General features: G+C 35.5%; 1 protein-coding gene across 2 annotated transcripts in view; it reads left to right on the top strand.

Moving 5' to 3' along the window:
- LOC6047980 (protein sidekick-1) overlaps positions 1-14715 on the top strand; it is a 360024-nt gene that overhangs the window by 17005 nt on the left and 328304 nt on the right. Inside the window, exons 2-3 of one of the 2 annotated variants that reach the window (XM_038260201.1) lie at positions 4242-4894; positions 10980-11980. In XM_038260201.1, the coding sequence (XP_038116129.1) occupies positions 11920-11980 (61 nt within the window). In that variant the 5' untranslated portion in view covers positions 4242-4894; positions 10980-11919. Of the gene's footprint in view, positions 1-4241; positions 4912-10979; positions 11981-14715 lie in introns of both variants that reach the window. The other variant, XM_038260202.1, reaches the window with a different exon arrangement.

The raw sequence follows: 14715 nt of genomic DNA, 5'->3' as shown, positions 1-14715 counted from the left end.
ATGATTAAACCAGTTGAAAATATATTATTTAAATGACAATGTTATAAAAAAATACATGCAATTAAAAAAAATCATCGGATTTTTTTGTTTCAAATTAAAACAATTTTTTAACTAATGGCCAACGTAAGCATCAAATTTGGCCCGCTCTTAAACACTTTCAGCTCCCCTGATATAGAAGTTAATACAGAAAAGGCAATTTTTTGAGTGATTTTAAAAAAGTGGCTCGGGACGTGGGAAAAATTTGCAGAGATCGATAAAGTAGAGCTGAACAGGCGCCGGTAATGGTCAGTGCTGAAATATTGATCGAACTGAAACAGTTCTAGCTAGGTTTGCTTTAGAGCAATTCCAGCTCAAATCAGGAATTTTTCTGGTACTTTTGTACCCGACCCTCTCCGATTTCAAGGAAACTTTGCAGACATGTTATCCTAGGCCTATATAAGCCATTTTTGTATATATGGAGCCAAAAGTACTCCAAAATAACATTTGAGAAAGGCGTAAGGTATTTAAATATTTTTGTATTTTGCAATTCAAAAATTACTGTATCTCGAAGCTATTGGGGAAATTGGACGAGCTTTCGGGTAAAAATATTTACGAGACTGAAAAACCAAGTCTGTCATATAGAAATTGCCAAAAACCACAAAAAAACCCATTTTTTCAACATTTTTATTTTTTAAACCGTTGTATCTTCCCAAGGATTAGACTTAGGGCAATGGTCAATATGGAGATATTTATGTAAAATTGTTTGGAGAATCGATTCCCACTACCGGTTTTGCCTTCCTCACTGAGGTAAGGCTATAATCCTGCTCGAAAAATGTAAACCTATCGACTCAGAATCGAAAACTGAACAAATGTCTGTGTGTGTGTGTGTGTGTATGTGTGTGCGTATTCCCCTCGGTGCTCAAAATTCTTGCCAAGTTTTCTCGGCACTGGCTGATCCGATTTGAGTCAAATAAGTTGCATTCGATCCGGTTTGGTGCCCCATACTGCACTATTGAATTGTTTGAAGATCTGATAAGTAGTTCAAAAGTTACGTATAAAAAAGTGACAGAGTTGCGAATCGGATCTCACATAAATGCATGTAAACTATGTCCAGACCCATCACCCGACCCATCGTTGGATAGGTTATCAAAAGACCTTTCCAATGAGTCCAAAACATTGAAGATCTGGCAACCCTGTCTCAAGTTATGACCACTTAAGTGATATTTATGTACTTTTTTGATGCCGGATCTCACTTAAATGTATGTAAACTATGTCCGGATCCATTATTCAACCCATCGTTGGTTAGGTAATCAAAAGACCTTTTCAATGAGTCCAAAATATTGAAGATCTGGCAACCCTGTCTCGAGTTATGACCACTTAAGTGATATTTATGTACTTTTTTGAAGCCGGATCTCACTTTAATGTATGTAAACTATATCCGGATCCATTATCCAACCCATCGTTGGATAGGTCATCAAAAGACCTTTCCAATGAGTCCAAAACATTGAAGATCTGACAACGCTCAGTCTCAAGTTATGACCGCTTAACACTGGAACGCCCAACGCATGTCCAACTTACACGGACGCCCAAGCCTCCCAAAAAAGTTGGAACGGTAACTTCAACTCGCTGGTTCTCGGGCATAACTCACCCAATCAAGACGATTCTTTTTTCCAAGGATTTGTAAGAATGTCTAGATGATCCTAAAATTTTGCAGAACTTGATTTGAACAAATCTGTAATTTCTGCGACCGAAAACATCGTTCCAACTTTTTCAAAAAAACTGCCTCCGCGGAATTTTCGGCGATTTTTTTTACTCGCGAAAAAAAAAGTTGGAACGGTGTTTTTGATCGCAAAAATAACAGATTTGATCAAATTGAGCTCTGCAAAGTTCTAGGATCATCCAGACATCCTAACAAATCACTGCAAAAAAGAACCGTCTTGATTGGGTGAGTTAAGCCCGAGAACCAACGTGTTGAAATTACCGTTCCAACTTTTTTGGAGCCTTGGGCGTTGGAATGTTAAGTGACATTTGTGTATTTCTTTATTGAGATACAAACCTTACCTGACAAACTTCGTTCTGCCTTTTTTCGTTTGTTGACGTATTTGACTGTTTTGCTTATTCAGCCTCCTGTGATCAAAACTTGATTTTAACCTTTCCCATACAATCTGCAAATTTTCCGGAATCGGTTCCAGAGTGGCCAAATTTGTAACTTTTTGGCGTAAGAACCTTCCTTGGACTCACGAACTTACCATACGAACCCAACGCAACAAAGATCAACTCGATCGGACGTTCCGTGTTGAATTGATTCGCGTTCGAACAAAACCGTCGAAATATTGTATATATAATATATATAGAAGATAGATAGAAGATAGATAGAATTTGTATCCAAACCCATCATATCACTCTTTGATATCACCAAATGTTGGTAAAAAGTGAGGAAGGCAACAACCACATAGGTGGATTAAGTTAGTTTTTGAAAATATTGACGTTTAGATCACTTAAAAAAACAGTTTTAGTAAATGATTTTTGTATTTTTTTGGAGAGACATACCATCCTGCATTTTTCGTCAGTCTTTTGGTAACATTTTAGGCTATTTCCTCAAAAAATTTACACGAAAACAATCGTGATATCACCTTTAAATTTAAGTTTTAAACTTAAAAATCATAAAATCTCATAGAAGTGGCCTGTATTTTTGTTTCAGTGTATTTTTTTCAGAAAGCTCGTCCAATTTCCTACAAGTTTTTCTTTGACCACTTTATGATACGACGCAACGGCTTCGAGATACAGTAATTTTTGAATTGCAAAATACAAAAATATTTAAATACCTTACGCCTTTCTCAAATGTTATTTTCGAGTACTTTTGGGTTCATATTTACAAAAATGGCTTATATAGGCCTAGGATAACATTTCTTCAAAGTTTCATTGAAATCGGAGAGGGTCGGGTACAAAAGAACCAGAAAAATTCCTGATTTGAGCTGGAATTGATCTTCACTAACGATTAGATCAATCTTCCTTGAAAGTAAGTTTGTTGGTGTCGGTATAGTAGGTATGGTAATGGCGCCAGTGATAATCAGAGCTTGAATGTTGTTTTTGTTTGAACTGAAATAACTCTAACCGAGATTTAGCGCTTGCTTTGATGAGAAAATGATTGAAGATAGGAATAATGCGGCAGCTTTCCATAGAAAAATTATTTATGGGAATTCAAAAATCTGTATCTTTCGAAGGATTTTTTTATGGATAAAAAATAAATACCTTAAACTTAAACACCAAGACACCAATTGGTGTCAAAATTAGTTTAAGGTATTAATTTTTTATTTTTGATAAAGTTTAAATTTTGATAAAGTGCACCATTTTCAAGTTAAATCCATTTTTGTGTAAATTGTTTTTTGAAAATAGTCGCAGTCATTTTTTTAAACAAGTGCCATGTTTGCCTTCTTTTGGAAAGAATAAATTTTGAATATCGAGACAATTCTCTACATTTTGCTTATTTGAATTTTGTTGATACGACCTTCAGTTGCTGAGATATTGCCATACAAAGGCTTAAAAACAGGAGTATTGATTCAAAAAATCATAACTCGATCAATGATTTATTATTTTTTTCAGTATAGTCCTTATTCATACCTACAAGTTTGCCGAAGACACCAAATCGATCAAAAAAAATCCTTCAAGTTGGGGACCATCCATAAACCACGTGGACACTTTAGGGGGTATGGCGATTGTCCACGATCCATACAAAAGTTTTTTTTTGCATGGACATTTGTCCACGAGGGGGGGGGGGGGGGTAACAGATTCCCAAAAAAGTGTCCACGTGGTTTATGGATGGTCCCTTGTATAGATTTTGAATTTTCAAATGTCATTTTTGTATGGACAGCTGTCAAATTTGTATGGAAGATTATATGGACAAACTAACGATGCAAAATAGCTTCTTTGGGCATACCGAAGGCACCAAAAAAGTTTTAGCTGGATTAAAAAAATACAAAAAAATAGAATGACCGAAATCTCAGAGAATTGCTCATCTACAGGGCACGACAATAACATTGGTTTGGAGCAATGGATTTGAGGTGACATTTATTAGCAAGTTAAATAACTTGAAGATTTGCACATATGTCCGGTTCAAATAAAAAGTTTTTAAGTTCTTCTGCGCCCAAATTTTCCCCGTGCATTCCAACCAATTAAGCTCCCATCCCAGATGTAGATCATTGCTGCTCTTCTTACCGCGTGTCCTTTTTTCACCTTCCTTTTCTTCTCCTTCTTCTTCGCAGGACCTCTCCACGTGTGGACTGTGGGCACGTGTGGACATATGCAAATGAAGTGCCACCGACCGCCGCACGCCGCCGCCCGTTCGGCCTCGTAATGTGATGTGACATTAGTGTGGTGACGTCCCAGCGAGAGAGAGAGAGAGACAAAGCGAGCGAGTTGTTGGTCCTTGTGGCAGGTCCTCTCTAACCTGTCACCGCAGCCAGCACTGGAGGACAGCAGAGTGCATCGTGATAATTTAGCAGCATCAGCAGCAGTGTGTCAGTTGTGCGGAAAGTGTGCTTTTGGGGTCTATTTCAAAAACGGTCGCTGGCACCTGCCACGAGTGTGTGTGTGTATGTTTGAGTGTTTGTGCAAGAGGTCACGTGGTGAAGGGTCGACCCTGGGGTGGTCTGAGGCCAAGGCTATTTAAGGGTGAAATGCAGCACATTTAGAATAGTGTGGCGAAGGGATGCTGTGCAGTGCAGTGCAGGTGCATTGTTTGTCAAAGCGATAAAATGATGCTGGTTTGGGCTTAAAAGTTTGTGCCAACGTTGTATAACTCTGTGTGTGTGTGATAAGTTTGGTGGGAAAAGTCAAACCAGATGTTTGGAACCGCACACCCCACAGTGCATAATGCAGTTATGAAATTGTGATTGAACAGCACAAACAACAAGAGGTTAGTTTGTCAGAAAGGTAAACGAGCCGTGAGTAACGAGTGGATGTGATGTTGGAATAGTGAAAAGGACTTTGGACTTGAAAAAAAAATCTGCGTTCTGTTTAAGTGTACCCAATATGGGGCAAATGATAAAATTCAACTTAGTTATGATGAGGTTTAAAAATGAAAGTAGTTATATTAACTTTTAATTAACGTGAAGACTTCCATCATTGCCATGATTTTTCGTTCAAAGATATAAATTTTGCGTCGCTTTCAATATTTTGACAAAATTCCTTCAACAAGTTGTTTAGAATAGTGCCCTACACATGCTGATTCCTTTTGGTAACGATTACCCCATTCTTTGTAAAGTTATGGAAATCGTCATTAATCAATGATTGCCAACTAGGACGTCAATGACTGTGCCACAAAATTATATAAATTTTGAAGTACAATTGATTTAGATCAAAAATTCCTTCAGTGGCTTCAAGAAGGCTACAACCGGCACATGCTGATTTCTTTTGGTGCTGAAATTCGTTAAATTGAATTTAATACCGAATATTTCAAAGTGATGATCAATTTTCTTCGAAAATGATCAACGGCTTCACCTTAAGACTTGTTCACGCCCAGTTCACAAAATTTGACGATCTAGTAGGAAAATATTTTCAGATACCACTGTGGGTTATGTGGGGCCCACACAAACACACTCAAACACTCTAGCCTTTCGTGTACCTTTATGTTCAACGTTGGTAGTCTTTTCGGCACACAAAGTGGTTTGTCTTTTATAATGTTTCGTAGACTTCCCGGTCGCAAAGAACATGGCGAGCTTAGAACTAGATTAGACTCCTCCCACAAGAACACCGGGACAGTCACCCTTCCTCAGGGGCAAGTTAAGTAGAAACAATACACAGTACTTGTAACCCGTCCGCTTGAACAAGTACCCATTGAACTCTTTTCGAAGTTATCGCGAGTTGGTATTCACTTACTGGAACATTTAACTCTCTTCCCGACAAAAAGAACTACATAAACTACTATGAAATACCCAATAAGGGAAATTTTGTATTTACAGAATTAAATTTTTAATTCTATAAAAACCCAAGTTGCAAAAATATTTTTAGCATTAGAAGTTCTTGTATTAGAAAATTGCCTTTGTTGAATAAGTCTTGCTCGAAAAAATGTCTTCTCGTACCCTTAAAAAAGACGAATTATGGAGACAAAACTGTTTATGGTAACGTGACTAGATTCAGAAATTAAGAAATCATGAATTATAGTTTATGATATTATGAACTGGTCCACATTGTTGTGATTCAAGTTCAAGGACGTTAAGTTGCGCTACTTTATTAAAAATCAACCAGAAACGCTTGGAAAATAGACATGATGTGACGTGTTATGAAGCCAGCTGATTCGCGGTTTAGACAATTTCGAGTATTCAAAGTCTACTTTAAATTCAAATATTTCAAGCATCCCAAGTATTTCAGATATTACAAGTCTAAAAAATACAAGTATTTAAAAATAGTACATTTATTCCAAGTTTTTTAACTAATTAATAAAGTCTTCACAATATTTCAATTATTTCATGAAATCCAAATCTGCAAGATGTCTGTTCAAACCTTGGGGTGAAAGGTTCCTTTGAGTAAAAAGATGCTCTCCACATTTAAGCCTAACTTCCTAGCTTCGAGCAGAAACTTGCAATAGAACCACCAATAGATTTAATGTTTGATTTAAGGAAACCCTTATACATAATTATTTGTTACAATGTGGTTCAATCGGATATAAACAAAAGAAATCAAGTTTCAATCATGCTAAAACATATCAGAACTAAAAGTTTTCGCTGATACGCCTCGAAGACTTTTTTACTTGTCTCGGTGGATCTTTCGAATAAAGTTTTATATTTTATTGGTAGCAATGTAAATACGTTTTACAATAACATGTCCACCCGAGCAGGGGTAAATAACACGGGAATACCAAATTTTGGTATTACTTGGGCAAATAACAGGGACCAAAATGTGCCCTTGGTTGTCCAGTAATAGAAGGGTAAAATAATACCTCAAAATTAAACCATTTCAATACCAAGTTGAGGTCTTCTGGATTTTTGAACATTGCTTGAATACCAAAACTTGGTATTGCCATGGTTTAATTTTTAGGCATTCCCGCGCCCTTGGAAAATCAGATTTTGGTATTCCTGTGGTCTACCACTAGAGTGTAACAAAAATGACTTTTTGGCGGGCATTCAAGGGTTTTTTTCCGGTGGGCATACTAAGCCCAAATCCAAAATATGAGCTTGATTGGACGTAACAGGAGCTGGCGCTCCGCCCTTCAATTTTAAATGGGATTTAACCCGTAAAAAAAGATTTTTTTCAAAAATGTCACTTTTTGAGGCATTTTGGCCACCAATGCGTTTACCAAAAACATCACTGGCGTGTAGGCCAGATCTTTGCGTATCTTTTGGTATATATAACATTGACATTTGGAGCACCCTGGAGCTCGGTACAGGCCTTCAAAGTTTGGCATTTTTTCGAAAAATCGGCTCCGGCAAAATCAAATGGCGTCTAGGGCGTCGCGAGGCGCGACGCATATCTTTTTTGCCGGGACCGGGACGCCAGTGATGTTTTTGGTAAACGCATTGGTGGCCAAAATGCCTCAAAAAGTGACATTTTTGAAAAAATCTTTTTTTACGGGTTAAATCCCATTTAAAATTGAAGGGCGGAGCGCCAGCTCCTGTTACTTCCAATCAAGCTCATATTTTGGATTTGAGCTTAGTATGCCCACCGGAACAAACCCTTGAATGCCCGCCAAAAAGTCATTTTTGTTACATCCTAGTCTACCACATACATGATTTTGGTATGATTTCATGGTATTTTACCATCTATTACTGGGCAACCAAGAGCACATTTTGGTCGCTGGTATTTGCACAAGAAATACCAAAATTTGGTATTTTCATACCATTTTTAGTGTAACAGTTGCAGTTAGTGAAAAAAAACGGAAATGATCCATATGAGCAGTTCTCTCCGATTTCGGTCATTCGATTTTTTTTGAATTTTTTAATCCGACTGAAACTTTTTTGGTGCCTTCGGTATGCCTAAGGCTACCAACTGTACGGATTTTTTCCTTACCATACGGATTTTCGAACCTCTTCGCGGATTTTTAACAGGCCGGAATTTTTGTAGGGAATTTTACGCATAATACGGATTTGTAAGGAATTTTAACAACTTTTTAATCATTGAATTGCTTTTTTGATGTGGTCGAAGCTTTTGTCAACTAGAAATTTTTATTTTTCTGTGAGTTTGATTTAAAAAGGGACAGTTTTCCGGGGTTTCCTCAATTCAATCTTGATTATCAATAATTCTAGAGTTTTTGAACTATTGTCTTTAATATGTTGATAGGACCTTTTTTTAAAAAAAAACTCTAGAATTTTTATTTGAGAAATTCTTTACTAAATTTATTTATCCCTTTCCAAAGGCATTCTAAAACTTGTGAAAACATTAGAACATTTGAATTAACAAATCTAGAGTTTTTTTAAAGGTCTTATAAACTGTTGTGTTTCACATGTTATAGGACCTTTTCAATAAAAAAAAAAAAAAACTCTGAAAAAGTGTTCGTTAAAACACCAAGAACGATATTATTCGTAAAAGCAAACTTGACATTTCGTAAACTTTTAAACGTTTAACAAAAACAATTGAAAAACGTAATGATTTGATTCAAATCACGGTTTATTTTATGAATACTTTTAAACGTGCAAGTCATAAGCACTCTGATAGCATTTTGTGAATTTGTTAGCTGTAAAAACGACACAGTTTTATATTTTTAATTCTCAAAGTTATTAAATTTAATTTATCTAAATAATTCATTGACAGTTTTTGTTATACCATGGTGTCATATCGGCAAAGTGTACGGATTTTTGCTCAGCAAGAGTTGGTAGCCTTAGGTATGCCCAAAGAAGCCATTTTGCATCATTAGTTTGTCCATATAATTTTCCAAACAAATTTGGCAGCTGGTCATGAAAATTCAAAAATCTGTATCTTTTGAAGGATTTTTTTGATCGATTTGGTGTCTTCGGCAAAGTTGTAGGTATGGATATGGACTACACTGAAAAAAAAATGATGCACGGTAAAAATTTTTTTGGTAATTTTTTATTTAACTTTTTGTCACTAAAACTTGATTTGCAAAAAAACTATTTTTATTTTTTTTATTTTTTGATATGTTTTAGAGGACATCAAATGCCAACTTTTCAGAAATTTCCAGGTTGTGCAAAAAATCTTTGAGCGAGTTATGCATTTTTGAATCAATACTGATTTTTTCAAAACAAAATTTTCAACTTCATTTTTCGATGTAAAATCAAATTTGCAATCAAAAAGTATTGTAGTGAAATTTTGATAAAGTACACTGTTTTCAAGTTAAATCCATTTTTAGGTGACTTTTTTGAAAATAGTCGCAGTTTTCCATTTCTTTAATTAGTGCACATGTTTGCGCACTTTTGAAAAAAATATTTTTGAAAAGCTGAGAAAATTCTCTCTGAGATATTGCCATGCAAAGGTTTAAAAACAGGAAAATTGATGTTTTCTAAGTCCCACCCAAACAACACACCATTTTCTAATGTCGATATCTCAGCAACTAATGGTTCGATTTTCAATGTTTAAATATGAAACATTCGTGATATTTTCCGATTTTTCCGAAAAAAATATTTTCAAAATTTTTAAACCAAGACTAATATTTCAAAAGGGCCAAACATTCTATATTACGCCTTTTTAAAATGTTAGTCTTGGTTTAAAAATTTTGAAAGCATTTTTTTCGAGAAGATCGGAAAATTTCACGACTGTTTCATATTCATATCGGACCATTAGTTGCTGAGATATCGACATTGGAAAATGGTGTGTTGTTTGGGTGGGACTTAGAAAACATCAATTTTCCTGCTTATATGTTGGACAACAAAACTTACGCTGTTATAGAATGAATGTTAACTATTTTATTTTTGTTTACCTTTTTTAATGTTTTCTTTTTGTAATATCATTTGAAAATAAGATATTTCCATCTTCTGGCCAAAATCAACATTGATATTTGTTTGACTTTTTTTTTTACCTTGAACATTGTGGATGGAAATTGAACTGATATAATTAAATTTTTGAAAAAGGTTTTTGTGAGAAGGATTTGTTTCTAAGTATTCGAGAAATTACAGATTGAAGTTATACATTTATGAAGCACGTGAGCTACCAAGGGCGTTAGAGGGTTATATATGAAAAAATTTCGTTGAATTTCAACCACTTTTTAATACTCAAAATTATTTTAATCTAATTGATTTATTAGACTGAATACCATATAACTCAAATCATATCATAAAACCATAAAAAACCATTAAAACACAACTTCGTATAAAATTTTCAAGTTGAAAAATAGTGTTTCAAGTTAAAAAGTGCTAGAAATTAGATTTTTAAGGTAAATTCAATGATTATTTATTTATTCACAAGTTGATTTTTTTTTTGTTTTTTTTTTTTAACTTTATGGTCACTGAGACAAATTTAAATGCAATTTTATGGTTGTGGAGCATAGATTTTCGCTGTCCAAACACTTTAATTTAAAAAATCCTTTTCAACAAAAATACTTATAATATTTTCTTTCATTTGGGACGATTTGAAAGATTTAAAAATTAGAAAGTTTCTATATTTACTCAAAGTTGCTGGATTTTTTACAAGCAGTCAAGCCATTAATTGATCCTCACACTCATTTTGGTCATTAAAGTTGCTGTTCTATACAATTTCGTTGCAAAAGATTAATCAGAAACAAGATTAAATTAATTTTCGCTAAATTTAAAGTTTCTGGGATTTCCAGGGAAATTTGTTGAAAATTTCCCGTTTCCCGGGAATTTTGTAACCCCGGGAAATTGGACGCTCTAAACACGCGCAATAATCTAGAACGAGTACTATGATATGATATATATGTGAATAAATTCTAAATATTATGGTTGCTCAAAAATCTTTAAAAAAAAATACAATGTAGAACAATGCCTCTCAAATCGCTTGCACAAAGTTCCAACAGTTGCATCCACTTCTGAAAAATGAGTACAGCCACAACTCGTTAACCTTGCTCACTGAAAATTCAAATTCACTGCTTGCAGGCCGCAGCATTCCACAACATCAACCGCACCCGTCGAAAAAGCTCATCAAGTGCAGAGAGAACGCTCTAAAAGTTGCGAAAATGACGCTACCGTCGATGGCTTCAGTAGCCCCACTGTAGTGAAGTGCTTCCGGTGCAGAACAAGTGCTGCCGCGGTAAAGGGATGAGGCCAGGAAGGCAGTCTGAAGTGATTGATGAATAATTAAACTAGTGTGAAAACTGTGTTGTTCGCGCAACGGAACCGGCTTGCAGCTCACGGGGTTAGTTTGGGGAGTTCTGACAAAAAAAAGAACATCGGAGTTGCCCAAATTGCGACACATAAATCTAACGCTGGTTCGACTGCAAACCAGTGGGCTCGATCGGGCACGGCAGTGACTTCATCATCATCATCAACCGGCGAGGTTCGGGTTGGGAACTGTGATGAGAGACCACCAAGTGTTTCCGCTAGAACCGGCGGGTTGAACCGGGCGGCCGCGTTATACGCCAGTAGTAGGTCATGTGAAGCCCCTCGGCGCGGAACAAAACTTGTTTTTGCTGAATAAATTATTTACCCCCCTTAAACACACACACATCCACACACGACATAAGCGCTCGTAAAAAATAACCACTGTACGTCAAAGCGTCCGGAGGGTTCTAACCTCCAAAAAAGAAAAACAGAGACAGAAACCCCCTCGCACGAGGGACCCCTCCTAACCAACACAAATACGCAATAGGATAGACCGGAACCACGGGTTCTAAATTTCCCCGAGAAAAAAAATATCCGGACCGCGGTCACCACCGCCGAGGGTCGTAAAAAAGGGATCAACCTCGGAGCGGGCAAGTGTTGGTTTTTTTTTCTCTATTGTGGAAGTGAGCTCAACTCAGCGGAAGAGCCTCGACGGCAGCAGCTAAATCTACAACAACATATCGGAATACAGCATCAACCATAGCCAGTAGCAGCGATGGAAACACGAATAGGATTACTGGGATTACTTTTCTACTACTGCATTGTGATTGCCACTGGTAAGTAGCGCTAGCAGCTAGATGTAGCAACCGACCTTTGTTGATAGGGGAGAGTGGAACATTTGACCGATTTGTTATGTTATTTTAATTACGTTTGTCGTTTGTCAATAGTAATAGCTACTATCAACTCTCAAAGAAACGCAGATAAAATCCATTTCCTCTCAATTCAAATATGTTCGGAATTTGGCGACCTTCTATATAATTCAATTAAAAACTACTGAAACAGGTCAAACAAACAATCGAAAATGCAGATTTGTGGTCTCGGGACCAACGATGAAATAATCATCAACAAAAGATCGGTAAAAAGAAGCTAAAAAAATCATCATGTTGATTATTCGGTGGAACATCTTTTTCACTACTACTCTTGCAAGTTTAACGTCACACGTCGAAAAATGACACATTTTGTGAATGGGCAATGTGTGTAAACAAAGTGAAATAAATATTATTGAGTGACAAGGAAATTCACAAAAAATCATCAGCAGAATGATTTTCTTGGAGAATTTCGGGAGCGATTTTCTTTTGCGTGATTTACCTCCTCTCTTTCGCGAGTGAAGAAAGTTCGCAAGCGAAATTGATTTTTTGCGATTATTCCATCTCTGTTCGGGACAAACTTGCGAAAAAAAGAGGAGTTTTTCAATAATTTGCAGCCTGTAACGGTGATGAGATAGAAATTTGGGGTCAAACGGACTTTTATATAAAATTAGACGCCCGATTCGATGGCGCACTCAGAATTCCGAAAAAAAAACGTATTTTTCATCGAAAAAAAAAACACTAAAAAAGTTTTACAAATTCTCCCATTTTCCATTACTTGACTGTATAATTTTTTGGAACATGTCTTTTTAAGAGAAATTTAATGTACTTTTTGAATCTAAATTGACCCAGAAGGATCATTTTTTCATTTAGAACAATTTTTTCATTTTAAAATTTCGTGTTTTTTTCTAACTTTGCAGGGATATTTTTTTAGAGTGTAATGATGTTCTACAAAGTTGTAAAGCAGACAATTACAAAATTTTCTATAAATTAACATAAGGGGTTGCGAGTTATCACGATTTTACAAAAAAAAATGAAAAAAAAAAATACTTTTTGTGTTTCTCTTTGATTCGTCGTCCGTGTCTGTCGCGGGTGACGATGAACGTCCATGATCGACGACGACCAACTTTTTCAAAACATTTTTTTTTTGTAAAATCGTGATAACTCGTGATGTTTATAAGCAACCCCCTTATGTATATAAATAAAAAAATGTCATTGTCTACACTACAACTTTGTACAACATTATTACACTCTAAAAAAATAACCCTGCAAAGTTAGAAAAAAACACGAAATTTTAAAATGAGAAATTTTGTTCAAAATTAAAAAATTTCCCTTAAAATGTCATGTTACAAAAAATTTTACAGTCAAGTAACGGAAAATGGGAGAATTTGTAATACTTTTTGAAGTGTTTTTTTTTCGATGAAAAATACGTTTTTTTGGAATTCTGGGTACGTCATCAAATCGGACGTCTAATTTTACATTAATATCTCCTTGACACCAAATTTCTATCTCATCACCGTTTTAGGCTGCAAATTATTGAAAAAACCTCTTTTTTCGCATGTTCAAAAATGGAAGGGGTCGTACCACCACTCCGTCACGAGATATCAAAAAACGGACCTCGGATTCGTGATTAGGGACAAAAGTTATCCCTTAGGACAAAGTTTCACGCACAGGTCGGGGCAACTGTTGTGTGAGTTGGCGGAGAATTACCCAAATATGTTTTTTTTTTATTTTGGAGTGTGTTTGTGATCACTTTAATAGGGTGCCCAAAATATGAAATCAAAAGAATATTCACACATTTTTTGTTAATGTGCATGTTCTGATGATATAGCCACCAAAAGTTTGATTTCAGCTAAATATTTGCCGTTTTTCGATTTTTAATAGAAGTGATAATGAGTGAATATTTCAGAAAAAAAATTAAGGTTTAGAAAATTTGTTATAAGATTCTAAGATACTGAAAACCACTGGTTGCTGAGACACAGCGGCTTAAAAAAGGAAAATTTAAGGTTTCTTAGTTATCAACCAAATATCCCTCCATTTTCTAATGCCGCGGGCAGTGTAAAAAAGGGAAACATTCGTGAAATTTTCCGATCTTTTCGAAAACAATATTTAAAAAAAATGAATCAAGACTAACATTTCAAAAGACCATAATATTAATAACACGCCTTTTTTAAAATGAAAGAATTGATTCAAAAAATTGAAAAAAGTGTTTTCGCGTCATGAAAATGAGGCAATTTATCAAAAATCTGTGAAGTAATTTTCGTCATGTCGTTAGGCCATTGCAAATATTGAACTTAATGTACCTCAACTCTGGCCGAAGTCGAGGGGGGATGGGGGCAATTAAATAAAAAAATAAATAAATTGAAATAAGGCCGTTGCAAATATTTTTCAAAGTTCAATCTAAAACGCACTTTTCTGCATTTATAATCATATTTAGCATGCTTGGACTGGATTAAAAGTATTTTGAATTTTTATGAAATTGCAATGTACAGCACCGCAAACACATTTTTTTTGCAAAAAAATAAATTTTCGGTAATACTTAGGTATTTTTTTTGAAACGAATGATTGCAAAACAACTGGGCAGGTGTAAAATGCATTTTTAAACACATTGTTCATTCAAATTTTGAAACTATGGCTCGTAAATTCAATGTTTAAACTTTTTTATATTTTGCCCCCTCGGCTTTGGTCAGAGTCGAGGGACATAA

Source organism: Culex quinquefasciatus, chromosome 3 (genome assembly GCF_015732765.1).
Source record: "Culex quinquefasciatus strain JHB chromosome 3, VPISU_Cqui_1.0_pri_paternal, whole genome shotgun sequence".
NCBI classification, from domain to species: Eukaryota; Metazoa; Arthropoda; class Insecta; order Diptera; family Culicidae; genus Culex; species Culex quinquefasciatus.
The sequence above is the reverse complement of the archived record's forward strand: the minus strand, read 5'-3'. Positions and strand labels throughout refer to the sequence as shown.